The sequence below is a fragment of the Beta vulgaris genome, chromosome 2 (assembly GCF_026745355.1).
Source record: "Beta vulgaris subsp. vulgaris cultivar EL10 chromosome 2, EL10.2, whole genome shotgun sequence".
Taxonomy (NCBI): Eukaryota; Viridiplantae; Streptophyta; class Magnoliopsida; order Caryophyllales; family Amaranthaceae; genus Beta; species Beta vulgaris.
In genome coordinates, this window is record NC_079203.1 from 5,863,862 (window position 1) to 5,880,477 (window position 16,616).

General features: G+C 36.3%; 2 protein-coding genes across 5 annotated transcripts in view; one reads left to right on the forward strand and one right to left on the reverse strand.

The window, feature by feature from the left end:
• The window catches only part of LOC104887569 (DNA-directed RNA polymerase I subunit 2), a 32,264-nt gene extending 25,563 nt beyond the window's left edge, over positions 1–6,701 (forward strand). For all 3 annotated transcript variants that reach the window (XM_048639681.2, XM_010672227.4, XM_048639682.1), the window contains 7 exons: positions 375–478; positions 559–634; positions 2,226–2,354; positions 2,443–2,583; positions 4,413–4,625; positions 5,135–5,389; positions 6,034–6,701. In XM_048639681.2, coding sequence (XP_048495638.1) covers positions 375–478; positions 559–634; positions 2,226–2,354; positions 2,443–2,583; positions 4,413–4,625; positions 5,135–5,389; positions 6,034–6,447 — 1,332 coding nt within the window. In that variant the 3' untranslated portion in view covers positions 6,448–6,701. The remainder of the gene's footprint in view (positions 1–374; positions 479–558; positions 635–2,225; positions 2,355–2,442; positions 2,584–4,412; positions 4,626–5,134; positions 5,390–6,033) is intronic.
• A 3,783-nt stretch (positions 6,702–10,484) lies between these two features.
• On the reverse strand, positions 10,485–15,210 carry LOC104887568 (mediator of RNA polymerase II transcription subunit 7a-like). Of its 2 annotated transcripts, none has more exons than XM_010672225.4 (5): positions 14,950–15,209; positions 14,743–14,812; positions 13,624–13,790; positions 13,425–13,498; positions 10,485–10,891 (listed from the first exon to the last, which is right to left on the reverse strand). In XM_010672225.4, the coding sequence occupies exons 1-5, from the start codon at positions 15,082–15,084 to the stop codon at positions 10,834–10,836; spliced, it is 504 nt and encodes a 167-aa protein (XP_010670527.1). In that variant the 5' UTR covers positions 15,085–15,209; the 3' UTR covers positions 10,485–10,833. The 2 variants fall into 2 exon arrangements, with proteins under 2 accessions (XP_010670527.1, XP_048495685.1); XM_048639728.2 differs by lacking the exon at positions 10,485–10,891 and adding an exon at positions 12,100–12,497 and having other exon boundaries at positions 14,950–15,210.
• Positions 15,211–16,616: the final 1,406 nt, after the last annotated feature.

The window sequence follows — 16,616 nt, forward strand, 5'->3', positions numbered from 1 at the left end:
ACTCTGATTTATTCTAAATCGTACGCATCACCATAAATATCACAAATAATTTTTGTACGATATCCGGGAAAAATTCCCTCCTTTTCTTAATTACTTTTGGATTATCCCAACTTGTGTTATTTAAGTATTGAGGATTGAGGATAGGGTGGGAAGAGGCTATATGGATTCTCTGAATGCAATTGCGTCATCGTTAAATATTAGAGGGTTAATGTGATATATTTTTTGCTTACAAGTATGATTTTGTTGTCTTTTACCTTTTTGATTTTTGAGTCACCAAGAGCTTCTCCTGATCCATTTTTCCCTTCAATAATATCCTTTTGACTTATATTTTTAGAATTTATTCTAAAATTACAATGAATATTGGGCTTTTGCAGACTCCTCAAAGTCCAATTGTGCGCACAAGTTACCATAACAAGTATTGTGTCGATGAATATCCTTCAGGGACCAATGCGATTGTAGCAGTTCTGGCATATACAGGGTAGAAACTGCAACAAATAAGGTTCTTTTTCATAGGTATTATGAATTTAGACATCAACTGAGGTTTTTCCTTTTGTCCAGATATGATATGGAAGATGCCATGATTTTGAACAAGTCTTCTGTTGATCGTGGAATGTGCCATGCCCAGATATACCAGGTTGGGTTTTTAATCCATTTTATGTTTTTTTATTTTATTTCAGACTATGGCTATGTTTGGGGAAGTATTTTAGGTGCCTAAATTGATAAGTTGCCGAAATATTTAGGTGCTAAAATGAATAGGGTGTTTGGAAAGTCCCGATATAAAATTTCAGGTGGTTAAAATGACTGAAATTAATAAGTTCAAATTTTGACGTTTCAAAGTTAGGGACCTGAAATCTTAGAGAATCTCCTTAACTAGTTTTGTTTTTTCTATTTGTTTCAACCTTTTTAGCAACTATTAAACAATTTTAATGCTTCTTCTCTACTGTTGCTTCTTTTATCTTTTCTTCCCCATACTTCCTGCTTCTTTTCTCAAATTTCCTTCCCCTTGTACGGGTGCCGTTCAAGCTATGAGATTGTACAAGTTCTTTTTTTCTTGGGAGATTCTGATTAGATTAGACAACATAAGAACTGTACTTGCATATAACTGATCTCGAGGATATACAAAACGCTCCAATCTTATATATTTGGTGGTACAATGGATGAGTTTAGTAGTAGTTCAGAAAGTTACAGCGTAATACTCTAGTCATTGCAAATCTTCTATACTGTTAGCTAGATGTTGCTGTTGCTTTGGCATTGACGAATGGGATCTCTACTGTCGATGTGGTATTTGATGTGTAGTTGCTTTGTTTTCATTCTTTGTTTATTTTTTTATTATTCTACTTGTATGTATTCCTGGTTCTAGTAGTAGCCTAGGCACTTCAGCGATAAGTTAGTAATTTTGTGAAAATGGCACTTCAGAGTTACTTGAAAGTGGCAAGTAAACTTTGATCTGGAAGTTGATGGTCTCGTAATGAATAGGAATAGGTTTTATTAGTTTTTTATGATATTATAGATCTAAAAATATTCGTTTCATAATTGCTTATGGGAAACAGAATTTCCCCAATTTTACATACAAAGAGAGGTATAATTTTAAAAATATTTATGTTTTTACTTTATTGTTTCAATGTATTAAAAAGTTAGTGTTGAAATATATAAATAACAAATTCAAATTTAGAAGTATAATTAATCATCTTATGCAACTAGTTATGCCAAACAATGAAGCATACCTTATCGGTTTTAGCTAACTTATCAGCTTCTTTTAAGCTAGTATGACCAAATAGACCCTATGTCAGTGTTTGTCAACAATGTCTTAGATTATACTTTTAACTTCTGTAAATACAAAGGTGCTCTCTAGTATGTTGTAAGCACTCCAGTCATTCATGGACATGGTGTCAAAACAAGGTCGCTTTCGTATCACCTTCATCGTCAGGGTTTTTAAATCTACCGAACCGATATCACCCGCATCGTAAAGTTGTAAAAAACCGTATTTTAGGCGGGTTTGAGGGTATCTCATGGTCTAAGCTGATATTTGGCGGTAAGCCAGCCACATCATCTCCATTACCGCATCATCGTGCTCATTACCGCTACCGTAACCGAAACCCCATTTTCGAACTATGTTCAAGTAAATTTTATTCACTTCAGCTTATCTATTTCTTAATTAAGGATGCATTTTTGCAGCTCATTCATGACTTATTTTTTGTTGTTCTCTCTTATAAATGGTGTTGCAGACAGATACTGTTGATTTGACTGAAGAGGGCAGCAGATCTGACCGTACCAGCAGAACTTTTCGAAGAAGTACTCTTGATAAATCAACGCATTCTTTGATCGATGTAGATGGACTCCCTTACCTTGGGCAGGTCACTTTTGGTCTTTTATGCTTTCATTTCGTCCTTCTGCAATCTCTTCATGATTGTATATAGTTGCTCACAATTTACTTGCTTTCAGATGATACATCCTGATGAACCATACTGCAGTGTTTACGATAGCACAACTGGAAAATTTGTTACTAGAAAACTAAAGGGTTCAGAACCGGCTGTAGTTGATTATGTAGCCGTTGATGGGAAAAACAAGAGCGACCTTCAGAAGGTATATATTTCTCTTTACTGCAATTGTCTTTGTTTGTAATGATAACCTGTGTATATCAATGCTCTTGAATTTACATCATCAATGATGATATTCTGTAGAAAAATGTTCTGTTTGCAATTTATTTTAATTCATGTTCTTTGTTGTGTGATTTAGTTATTTATATCAGAGTTTGGTATGTGGCTAAAGGACTTGGCCATTCTCCATGTTGTGCAAGATTTTGTTACTCAATTGAATTGTACAATTGTTTGTCCATGTGTGGGTACTTCCCCAACATGGTTAGTTTAAGTATGTCTATGACTCTGTTCCTCGTACGTTTCGGGATACTAACACTACATGGGTATGATACTTCCTTTTAGACCAAAACTTTGCAGAAGTTCCATAAAATAGCAGACACTTGGGCATATACTCGTGTTTGACACTTGTAGCCAACCCCGGGCAGCAAAATACGACCCTCCTAAGAACAAAATCGAAACAAATGGAGTCATTACTCAAATATAGCTGGAACCTAAATTGATCCTGATGAGTCATTGACCAACTATGTAGCTAACTAGAAATAAAAGAATGAAAAGAAAGAGAAAAGGACCAACATAATCACTAGTTATATGTAAACATGATAGTTATCAATAGATGGACAAGTAGTCAATACCATACCCTTATAAACGATAAACACACACCTACTTACCTATCTACGTAGTTAAATACATGTATGTGTGCATGTGTGTATCCCTTAAAGTGGCAGACTCATCATATGTAGTAGTCCTGTGCTCTGGAATTCCTGTGAGAATTTAATTGTGCATTCATACTAGCTTCAAATAACTTCCTGTCATTTTGGTGTTGGAAGCATGGGAGGTTTCAAGAAATGGCTGTGGAATTTGGCTCATTAATTTTGTCTTCCAATTCCTTTAATTAATTTTTCTCCATGTATGGTGAATGGTATTTATGTATTGTTGAAGTTTATACGATGCAAAAAAATTAGCTGCCATGGCTACTGCTGTCCTGAGGCTTCTGATGAATTTCCTGCCGTAGCCAAGATAGGGGGTTGAAGTACAGATGTTTACTGGTATAAATAGCGAAGAGGCTGTTTATTCCCTTAGCTCCTTACCTCTACTGCTGTCAAGCCAAGGGGCTGTTTTAGTAAATTAATATATTGACTTTACGGAGGAAACAAAATACTCTTTTTTTAAAACCCAAATGCAGCTCATATGCAATCCATTCTTGCATTAGTATAGTATTGGGACTCTGATTCATTATCATATTGGACCACGGGTAACAGCACTAGAACTTTTTGCACTTGGGAAAGTGTTTTTGCTGGTGTATGAATATAGTTGTCGGGTCCATTTGTCTTCAATTCTTTTTTTGAATATAAAGATCTTTTTTTCATGAATTCCCCATACTTTCTCCAGAAGTGTATTTAGATGCTGTTGAGCAATTTGCTTTCTTACCCTGTATAATTAGTGGGTTTTAAACTCTGACTATTACTTAATTGACTTTATAAGTGGGTTTGGCATTGAGAGTAAGATTAGTAATGAAAGTTTGGTAGTGAATAGAGGGAGAAAGCATGTATAAGAAATGTTCAGAACGAGAAAGAAAAAGAATTGGTGTGATGAGGAGAGGATAAAAGTACAGTTATTATCGTGTCTTGAACACAAAATATGTTTTAATAAAATTGGGACAGCAGTAATAGGAAAGCATGAAGTATGTGAACTGTGAAGACAATTAAGGGCCAGGAGGATTTCCTTTGTGTACAAGTTCTGTGTTTGATTTTTAATTGCTTTCTACATGCCTTAGGTGACGATAAGAACAATTATGGGTTCTCGTTCTGTTTTCAGGTCAACATTCGGTTGCGCCGTCCAAGGAATCCTATTATTGGGGATAAATTTAGTAGCAGGCATGGGCAAAAAGGTGTTTGCTCTCGGTTGTGGCCAGATATTGATATGCCATTTTCCCAGAATACTGGGATGCGCCCAGATCTTATAATTAATCCTCATGCATTTCCTTCAAGGATGACAATTGCAATGCTTCTAGAGTCCATTGCTGCTAAGGTAACTCAGCAACTCACAGTATTCTTTGCTTGATTTCTACTGCTGTGTCAGCTTTCTTTTCTCTAGTTCCCAATCCGTTTTTAGGTCTAGGATATGAGGATGCAGACAGCATGGGAGGAGCTCTCGTGGTGTGGTTCTGCAAGCTCCTTAGCAAAGTAACCGCGTGGTCTGATCAAAGCTATGTTTTCCTCTTTATTCGGGGATGTCATGATACGATGTTCTATAGTCTTTCCGGAAACTTTATCCTTGATTGGTATGAATACACAACCAGGCATGATTGTAAAGTTGGCAGAAGAGTCTCTGTGATCTTCAAGAGTTGGAAAGTTAACATTTGAGTTTGCGAGTTGTCTTATAGAAAGGGGCAAACGAAGGCTTGTGATTATGCTTGATGAAGAATACTTGAGTACTTTCTTAAGAGGATCAAACAGTAATTGTAGTTGTTCTTGAGTGCAATAGGAAGGTTGTGATGTGACACCTAATATTGTGTCCTCTCGCATGTTTTGTCGTAGGGTGGGAGCTTGCATGGGAAGTTCGTTGATGCAACACCATTTGAAGACTCACTCAAGAAGGCTGGTGGAAGGCAAGGCTCTGAGTCAAGTTCACTTGTTGACGACCTTGGTTCCATGTTAACTGCTCAAGGATTTGATAAATTTGGTACAGAAGTCTTGTATAGTGGAGTTTATGGAACAGAACTAACATGTGAGATCTTTATTGGGCCTGTTTATTACCAACGCCTCCGGCACATGGTTTCGGACAAATTTCAGGTATGTCTGTTGCATTTCCTTTCCTCATTCAGTCCATTTCTACATGTTTTTTTTTTTTCTCAGATAAGGAAACCGAAAAATATACTACCTCTTCTTGTTTAGTTGCAGCACTTCTCTATTTTGGTAGCATTAATTTTCAAATGATTGCAACATATATTGTTTGGTATATGGGATCTCTTTTTCTCTCTCTGCATCACATGGGCACTCTGTCCATCTCTATCTACCTCTCTCCTATCACTTGGGTCTCCTGATTTTCCATATGTTGCAACTAAAAGACAGAGGTATCAGATCAGCTGTCCTCCACGTCCACTTAAACAACAAAGTAACTTATCCAGGCAACGACGAGAACAATTGCGACCCAATATTGATTTCACCTTTGGTGGGACTTTAGACCCTAATAAATTTAGTTGTACTTCAAACCGCTCTCAGCCAAAGAGAGAAAATAACACAAAAGATAGCTAGAATTATCTTCAGATCAACTTTTATTATGCTCGGGCACATAATTCTTCTTCATAATGTAATTAATGATTACCTAGATACTCCACAGTATTATATATTTTTTTATTGTATCCACATTTCCAATAACCATTTATGTCAGGATGTGTTTGTAAACTATATCACCTTGGGTTCCGATTGCATCGCAGGTTCGTTCAACGGGGACCGTGGATAGTATTACAAGACAGCCTATAAAAGGTAGAAAGCGTGGTGGAGGTGTACGCTTTGGCGAAATGGAAAGAGATGCAATGCTTGCCCATGGAGCAGCTTATCTATTGCACGACAGGTTACATAAAAGCTCTGATTATCACGTTGCTGATGTGTGCTCACTTTGTGGAAGTATGCTCTCCACCACGGTCATTGAATCACACAAGCCGGTAGCACAAAAAATCAATGGACTACCTCCTCCAAGGGCTCCCAAAAAGGTTTCCTGCCATTCTTGTCAGACCAGCAAAGGAATGGAAACAGTTGCAATGCCATATGTTTTCAGATATCTTGCTGCAGAATTGGCAGCCATGAATATTAAGATGACCCTTAAGCTAAGTAATGGAGCAGGAGCTTGAATAGGAGTTGACTTCATAATGCAGATTAGCACTTTGTATCATTAGGCAAACATGAAAAGTAGTATATAATTTATGATTGATGCGAGAGGTGATTATATACGGCGCGAAGCTTCATTCTAGCAGTTTTTCGATTTATGCAGCTAGGACGGTCGTCGTGCCAATTTGTATTTCAACTTTACAAGTGATTTTTTGGCTCAACCCTGGGTCCTCTTCAAACTGTAGTACAGGAAATCATCCTATGATGGGTTCTGGCATCTTGATTTTATGCAGGTTGATGGATAGGACACATTCTATGAAGAATGTCATAGAATGAAGTAAAATTAGCTAAACAAAATAAGGGGAGTGGAATTGAGTTGACGCTTGTGCAGATTGAAAAAGACAAGACTATAGATTGCATTAGCACATGGTTTAATCTTACAGCAAATGTACTAGATGAAACTGATGTATTTTTATGCTTTTGTATCTAAAAATGACAATTTTGAAGATTCTTTCAATATTTATAATGTGAGATTTTTCTTAGCAAAGAAGAATCTTCACTCCCAAGATTGAAAAAACCTTTCTTCAAAGTGAGCTGATGTGACTCTATGGTCACCTCTTTTAGGATCTAAACCACTTAGTATGTTAGAAAACTTAGGTGATGTAGTTTATGGTCACCTCTTTTAGGATCTAAACCACTTAGTATGTTAGAAAACTTAGGTGTCGTAGTTTGATTAATGCAGAACAAATCAATGAAATAAGGATGAAAAAAACAATAAAGAACATAAACATAATGTACATAAGGATTTACGCGGTTCAATTAATATAGACCAATGTCCACAGGTGGGGAAATCGAGAGCTTCTTCACTATGATGAGGAAAAAATAGAGAAAATAATTACAAGTAGTCCTAAGAATATTAGAGGCTAAAAGTTTTGTGTATAATGAACACCAAGAGGGTCCTTTTCTAATATAAGGAAATCCCAATAAACCCTGGAATATACTCCGCACAAAATCCGGAAAGAAATCGTACATCCCGCGTCAAAATCCTCGTCTCCAGATCGGGCAGTCATCAAATTCAAACTGGCTGATGTCTAGGACCCGACCGGGCGTTGTAAGTCCGATCGTAGTTCGCTAAGGGTTCTTGATCTCGCGGATGCCGCCCGACCCGATCGGGGGAAATTTCAGTTAAATATTGTTTCGTAAAACAACTATAACTTTTTCGTTTCTTCGCGGAATTGGACATATGACATGTCGTTGAAAAGCTTTTTGAACAAGCTATCACCTCCAATTTGAATCACATCAAAAACATTTATATATTGACAGATATGTGCATTCATGTCATCCTTATGCCATTTTTACAAGATTTCAAGTCACAAAATAAGAAATTTCCACCTTGACTTGAAACTGATCAAACAAGATGACTTCACCTCGAACTGGAAATCGATCAAATAAGATAACTCCACCTTGAACCAAGAAGTGATGCTCACCCAAATAACTAAAGAACCTCCACCTTAAACAAAATTCCATAAACCTACCCATTGTAGGCAATCAAAAAAACGGACATCTTATATAATTGTGTACCGATGCGTCTTCGAACACAAAACAGCGTATACAAAACCATCACATGGCCTAGATCGAGAGTATAAAGTCACCAACGCCAAGCATGTTTATTAAAACTGACCAAACTCTCTTCAAAACACTTCTTCAGCTCAACAACAAACTCAAAGACAATTCTAGAAAATTAAATGACGACAATAATTTCTAAATTGCAATTGTACTTAATTAAAACACAAAAGTACCAAATTTGAGATAAGAAATATCATAAATAGAACAAAAAAAATCTTATGCATAACCAAGATTGCTACTTTATTACAAACTCAAAAACAATCTATCATAGACTCCAAAATTAAAGAAAATCCACACGATTTCTCATTTTACCAAGAGATCTCAAAAGGGTGCCAAACATGAAGAGATCATAGAAACCGCTGCCCCAAATTTTGTAACCCTAAAGCGCAAGATCATCATCAAGTACGGTGTTGGCGATATTTGCAAAATGGTCCTCATTGGACCTTTTCCTATTTTTCTTCTTTCATTTCGAACACTCAAATTTAATATGACCATTCACATGACAATAGTTACAAATTTTATTCTTGTCAGAATTCTTTCCACCATGAGCAACCAAAGCATTTGTGTGAGCAGAATTATTAGATTTATTAACCAATTTATTGTCAATTAAATCTCTGAGTTAAGGCATCCTTAACAACCTGCAAACTCAAATCATCTTTATAATATAATAAGGTATTTTGAAAGTGCTTATACGAAGGTGGTAAAGAACACAACAGCCTAATAGCCATATCCTCATCATCGATCTCAACATCGATCTTTTGCAAATCCATAACTATAGAGAAGAATTCATATAAGTGAGACTCAAGCGGTTTACCTTCTTCTAGATTGAGATCATGAAATCTAGATTTGAGTAGTAGACGGTTGGTCACAGACTTTGTCATATAAAGTGACTCCAACTTCAAGCACAAACCCGCAACAGTCGTCTCTTTGGCAACTTCTCTCAAAACTTCATTAGATAGACTTATTTGAATCGATGAGAGTGCTTCCAAATCAATCTAATCCCACTTGTCATTAGTCATACTCGAAGGCTCTTTGGCTGCACCTTTAAGAGCCTTGTGACATCCACTTTGAAACAAGATGGCTTTCATCTTGAATTGCCATAGGGCAAAATTTACTTGCCTATCAAATTTCTCAATATCGAATTTCATTGACATAATAAAAAAATCAAACTCGTTAGAGAAACACCTAAGATCTTAAACAACCAAGCTCTGATACCTATTTGTTAGGATACGGGGTGTTGTACTTTGATTAATGCGGAACAAATCAATGAAATAATAATGATGACAAAAACAATCAAGAAGATAAACAGAAAGAACACAAGGATTTACGTGGTTCAGTTAAAATAGACCTACGTTCACAGGTGGGGGAATCGAGAGCTTATTCACTATAATGGAGAAAAAAAAGAGAGAATAACTACAAGGAGTCATAAGAATACCGGAGGCTAAAAGTTTTATGTATGATGAACACCAAGAGGGTCCTTTTCAAATATAAGGAAACCCTAATAAACCCTAGAATATACTCCGCAAAAAATCCGAAAATAGAAATTGTGCATCTTGCGTCAAAATCCCCGCCGCCCGATCGGGCAGTCATCAAATTCAAATTGTCTGATGTCTCGGGCTTGATCGGGCGTTGTAATCCCGATCGGGCGACATTCCAGTTCGACGATGCTTCGTAAAGCAACCATAACTTTTTTGTTTCTCAACAGAAGTAGGCATATGACCTGTCGTTGGAAAGCTTTTTGAACAAGCTATCACCTTCAATTTGAATCGCATCAAACCATTCATAGATTGAGAGATATGTGCATTCAAAGTCGCCCTTATATCATTTTCACAAAATTTCAAGTCACAAATAACATAGTACAACGATTATAAGCTAAGTGCTACCTCCAATCCTAGAGGATAGAGAGAGGGAAATAAATGAGAAACAAGGCTACAAAAATTAACCAATCAAACAAATTATAGATTATTTGAATCATCTTAAGTAGGCTGATTAGATTAGAATAATTCATAAAGATTATTATCAATACCAATCATAAGATTGTTTTTATAAAAAAAATTCTCCCAAACATTTTAAGGAGCTAAGTTCAGATTTATAAAATTACCTAAAATTTTGCAAAGTTTAGGTCACCATAATTCTATTACGGAGCACTTGAGTTACAGAACTCGTCTTGGAAATCAATCTTTATTTCTAATTATTGTTGCATGCAAAAAAATTATTTCAAAATTGATTAGGTCCAATCAAGTTTAATGAATATCAAATTTGATTATTAATATCTTCCAAATTGGCATTGAACATTGAAGTGCTACCCGGAAGAATTGCCTCTCCTCTTTCTTTGGATAGAGGTCGGAAGAAGTGGATTTGGATGGAGTTTTTCATTTATTCTTTCTAAAATCGCCTTCATGATACTAGGCTCAAAATTTGAAAAACATCTATATGTTTCAACACAGCAAGCTAATTGTCATATAGTTTTGTTGGTTTCTTCTTTTTGGTTTGTTAATTGGTCACTTTCTATTCCTGATAGCTGCGCAAATTAATGTTGTCCAGATACAATGATAAACACTACTCCAAACTCTTAATATACAACACTGCAAATTCCTCATGTAAATCCCCTTGATAGCATTCAGCAATGTGATAGTCACCACGGTGAATTTCCAGGACGAAGAGGATCACAAAGCATCCATTGTACCACAGCCATCACATCCACATGTTTTCTCATTCGCGGTACATCAGTAAATTAGATCATCAAGTAATGCCTAACAGAATTTTCTAGTAAAAGAGCACTACTATCCTTCCAACGTTCCAAGTGCGTCCTTCAGAAGCTTTTGTGCCTCTTCTCGCCTCCTAAACAAGAAAGGTAACAAATTTAACAGTTGTATAGATTCATCAGATATCATCTCAAACATAAATCATCCTTGCAAGTCAAACCAAGTATCACATCTAAGTATTGAAATATGAACATAAATTTAACAGTGTATAAATTCGTCAGATATCATCTAAAACATAAATCACCCTTACAAGACACTTATCACATCCAACGATCCAAGTATTGAAATGTTATCTATTTTACGAGGGAGTAAATTGACATTCAGCAAAGGTTGTACACGAAGAGTTGAAAAAGGACTCAACATACACTTTTGTATCACATTTTCTAGGTCAAGTATCTTATAGCAGGGCATATTAACATTGTAGCATAAAAGCATTCTACACGATTCACTTGTCATTAACTTCAATTGGAGAATAGACAGTTTCATGGGTCTCCATAACACCCAAGAGACATGTCAGAGATACCAGCTAAAACAGATACAATTTTTCAACATCTCTCTAGTCTATTGGCTGATAGCACCATCCACAAAACATACTGAAATGTGATTTACTAGGCCACGATACACTATGTCTTTAAATTTCCTGGATAGCTTACCCCCTTACCCTGCTAAATTTAGCTTAGTCATAATACATAAGAGAGAAAATTTCCTACACTTCTTGTAGTTCTGATTTTAAATTCTTACAGAAGTCAGAATGAATGCCAAAATCTAAATATCACACAATCTAAATCTGTTACTTGCTGTCCTGATTTATAAATAGCTCGAAATTCTCTATGCTTATCTTGTCATTGCCTATTGCTTATTATATTAATGTCAAACCACCACATGACCCTATCAATTATATCCATACAGAATAGCTGGTGATAGAATGATATGTTGCCTACTACAATGTTCAGTCCTATGACAATTTGTCCCAGATTGCTAGATCTAACTCATTCCCTTCCTAACAATACCTAATATGCCATCAAAGGAATCTATTTTGGACTAAAACTGAAGCCCCTAAAGCTGGTTTTCTTCCCAAGATTCACCCTTGTATAAGGAGGCTCCCTCCTATAGCCCCCCTCCTAAATGCATAAAACTTCAAAAATTACTGCACTGGAATTGTAAGCTGGGGATAGATTAGTGCATTGGAAATATAAGCTGAGGTTAAACTTTAATAATTACTGCATTGATTATAAATGCTTACATTGAATTTTAATTTTGTTTAATTAATGGCCAACTATTAAATAATTAGATAAAATTTCAATAGTAAAAAAAAATGAGCACTGTTTGGGCATTAACTAAAAATAAACAAAGTGATTAAGTTTCAGCTAAACTCCAAAAAAGAAAATCATATAGAAGTGAGCATAGAAGTGTCTATATCAAGACCACATAAAAATCTTCAAACAATTAGATCCTATGGCAAATTCAGCATCCACAGGAATGATGTCCAAATTACATTCAATGACAAAATCAAGATATGCTCATGAGGCGAACTAATTAATAAACAAACTAAATGCAAAGCACACATGCCTAACTTTGGTAGTCTATCAAAAAGCATCTGTCGTCGAAACGAGGCCTAGATGTCAACTCAAATTGTGTTCTTTCAGCAGCTGCAATTGCTTGCTTTTTCGTGCACTAATTCTCTGCAGGAATATGAAAATAGATGCTAATTGATGGAAATCACAGGACACCTATCATAATGGCTATGGTCCTACGGACATAAAGCACTGTATGCAAAAGCTGTTAAGATGCATAATGCACATGGCCAAATATGTATATCCATGAGTCTCCAACCAGTATCGTCAAAAAAGCTATTCTAGAAGGTAGATTTGGGGTTCAGCCTGACATTGAACTTTGTTTGGTCATGCTCTAATACTCTCAAATCAATTTGGCTTTCTTTGGCTGGTGTGACTTGTGAGCAGGTGGTGGGATTTTCTTTGGCTGGTGTGACTTGTGAGCAGGTGGTGGGATTTTCTTTGGCTGGTACAACTTGTGAGCAGGTGGTGGGATTTTCTTTGGCTGGTGCAACTTGTGAGCAGGTGTGGGATCTGGTTGATTAACCAAATATGTACGATCATGCATTTGGTAAACTAATGATATAATTTTATTTTATTTTAAAACTGGTACAAGGATTTGGCTGGGCGGTCCTATCTCAGGGATCCAGCCCAGTCCCGGGATAAATATCACCTTCCCTACCATGATCCTCCCCATCCCAAGTCCCCTATGAGCATCTATCCAGCCCTGTGGTTGTGGGAGACAAGATGGCAAACCATTTTGCTCTCACTTGATTCTCTAAAAATATTTATTTATCAACCAAAAGACTACCAAAAAGAATTTCAAATAGAATGAATTATTGATCCCATAAGAAGGATCTTATGATCTTGAAGTCTACAGATGCAGAAAAAAGATCATACAACAAATCTAATCTATTCCTTCTCTCCTAGGCCCTAATATCATAAGTTTCTCTACAAAGAATTTGTCGCAATTCAATTGATATAGTGGTGAAGGGGATCATAACAATCTAATTACAAATGAATTAAATCTAGGGATCACAATATAAAAAGGCACACCTTTTGATATCCTCAACAGCTTGTTTTCTGCGTTGTATTTGAAGCTCTAAAATGTGGATCAGTGTCGCTCTGGCCTAAGAATTAAAGAATAAATGTATAAAAACATGTGGTTCAGCGTAAATTGAGAGGAACCACATAAACGGAAAAAAATAAAGACATGGAGCTTTGATTGCAAAAAAGAAAAGAAATTGAGCTGTACCTGGTGAGGCCGCAGTGAATTGAGCAAGTGATGTAGGTTCTTAAATACAAGCGAAATTTCTTCCACTCTCCTAGCATACTGTGATGGCCTTTCAACAAGAATGTCAGCTAGCTCCAACAGATGCAGCTGCAACTCTCTATTGAGAGACTTCAATTCTTTTTTGAAATCTATATTATATCATATTAGGCACATTTAATAATTTTACTAGAAAAGAAGAAAAGAAATTAAGACGGAATCATAAAATACACTTTTATCATCAATTTGATCAAGAATTTTATAAATCTTAGATTTAGTCTTAGTTAGAATCTCAGGGCTAGTTTAAGACGAGTTTATTCTTCATACACCAGGGTGTACCATGTGCATGGTACATCCAAGACTAATTTTTGCTCATTTGGAACTCTTCTTTTCGAGTACATTTTACTCATTTGGATGATTTCAGAAGAGCAATGAGAATAACCTTGGGTGTACCATGCTCATGGTACACCCGAATGTATGATAAATTTTTTGGTTTAAGACTAGCTTACGACACGACAAATGATCTTTATTCTTATTGCATTGTTGTTGATGACTAAACAACAGAAGTTCTTCAGTAACTAGACAAGATTAAGATTGACATTCTACTAATAGTTCCAGACCCAAATATAGTTTCTAACACCATTAAATCAAGACACCGCAATCTCAGAAAAAACATTACATATTAAAGGGGTGTTTGGTATAATGAATGGAAACGGAATGGAAAGGATTTGGATAAGGAGGGGGAAATAGAAACAACAATTGTTACCTTTAATAGTTGTTTGGTATCCCAGTGGAATGGAAATAATTTAGAGGTTTATGATTGAGGAAGGAACCGTAATTTGTTTCCACTAGTTTAATAAGGGTAACAAATGTGGTATTTTATGTTTCCCTCCTCAAGGTATTTGTTACTTAACACTCATACCAAATAATTAGAAATGAAAACGCTTAGTTGAATCCCCCTCCTACATCAAAATTTTCTATCCCAAACACCCTATTAAGTACTATTTGTTTGCACATTAATTGCATACGATCAAACACTTGATAAGAAATATATGCATAATCAAAGTTTCGGAACTCCGCAAAGTAAACAGAATGAACGCATACCTATATTAGGGCCTTTAGGGTACAACTGTCGAACCCCTTGATCTTCCAAACTTGGAAGCACATCATCAGTCTACAATTGAAATGATAAATTAATCAAACTACAGCTCAAAAAAAACTCAAATGCATTCAATTGTCAATTAGACCAAGAAATTCACAAAATAAGCGAAAATCATACAAAATCAGAGATGAGAAAGAAATAGAGCTAACCGTGTAAGTAGCACCATAGCATAAGTAAGTGCCTTGAATTGGAGGGGGAGGCTCAGGTGCAGATTTAGGGTTTTGCGAGAAATCCTTGTATAGCTTGTAATATGGCGGTGGTGGTGGATACGTTGCTGTTGCCATTTGCGTTCGTAGAATATCACAGTGGAATTGGGGCTTCGGAGAGGACAATATGGAGAAACTACCTTTCGTTTGAAGCTGACGAATTTTACTCAAAAGTATTACTTCCTCCGTTTCGTTCCAACCCTTTTTTTACATGTTTCAATTTAAATATGACACTTTTTTTTTCACCTTAAGGCTCCGTTTGGTAGGGCGTAAAATATTTTCAGTGTAAAATGATTTTCATGAAAAACAATTTATAATGGAAAACACAATTCCAAAATTAGTTTTCCGTTGTTTGGTTCGATGTAAAAAAAATGATGAAATGAAACGAAAATGAAAGGGAAAGTAAGGAGGTAGTGAGAGGAGTGTACAAGAGAGAGAAGGAAAATAGTTTTCCCTTCATTTAGAAAGGAAAATGGTTTTCCATCCTTGGGAGAGTAATTTTACCCCAAGGGAAAATGGTTTTACACTCTTTTGCCAACCAAACAATGTAAAATTGAAAATAGAGGAAAACAGTTTTCCGAGAAAACGTTTTACGCCCTACCAAACGGAGCCTAAATGATAAGTTTTTGATTGTAATTTTACGATTTTACCCTTACTTATGAAACTTATTAAAATTTAATCCTACACCAAAAATCAAACCTCCTCATCTACCTTTCATCAATTGCATCAGAATTAAACCCCTCAACTACCTGTTCATCAATTCAACCCCTCACATTTAATCAGCCCCTTCATCTTCATTCATTTATTCATCATAATTTCTCTATCTTCAATTCCCCTCTCTTTCTCCTCAGTTCGCCTCTCTCTCGTCAAATCTCCATTCTTTCTCTTACTGTACCCTAATTTCTTCCTTTTCAAGTTCGCCCTTTCTCTATGTCATCGTTTTCTTCATCATCCATTAACTCTTCAGATCTGGTAATTTGAGTCCCCAAAAACCCTAAATTCCTCTCGAAAATGTATGTACCAAATTTGAATCCACTCACTGACGCATTTTTTGAAACGGATGATGCTGAAAACTCAATCTGATCAAGGAGTTGATGAAAGGCTTCCTTGTAGGTTCTGCTTGGCCCAGAAGATTGTTCAACAGTGGTGATGTCGAATAATTGCCTCGACCTTATGCGATGTGTGATTTATCTCAGATTGTTGAGGATTTTTACGCAAAGACTTCTCTTCCAAGGGAGTCTGTTCCCCCATTACCCGAGAGTCCCAAAAAAGGTAAGAACTTGCCACCTAAAAGGTCGAGTTTATCAATTGAGGTCTGGATCTACCTCTGCGTATAAGGTTAAAGGTGATGGGGTGGGTGATGGGGGAAAGGTTGATAGTGGTTTGAGGACTACTCGTGAGATCATCTGTGGTCTGATGGCTCCACATGCGAGTGGTTCTAATTTGGTCCGAAGAGGGAGGTCAAGTCAAGGGAAGGAGAAAAAGAGAAAGGAGAAAGAGGTGAAGGGAAAGGAGAAGGTTGAGGCTGTTTGTGGGGATGTCTTTCCTGTTTACGATGATGAGAGGAAGAAATATGAAATGTATGTTGAAAAGGATGGGGGTCTGGGGGG

Bases quoted from the DNA above. Each gene is read 5' to 3' on its own strand.
- LOC104887568 (XM_010672225.4), bottom strand. From the start codon at position 15,084: ATGGCAACAGCAACGTATCCACCACCACCGCCATATTACAAGCTATAC. The intron at 13,791-14,742 runs GTATGCGTTCAT...GATATAATATAG, and splicing joins CCCTAAAGGCCCTAATATAG to ATTTCAAAAAAGAATTGAAG. The intron at 10,892-13,424 runs GTGTGCCTTTTT...TTTCTTGTTTAG, and splicing joins GCTGTTGAGGATATCAAAAG to GAGGCGAGAAGAGGCACAAA.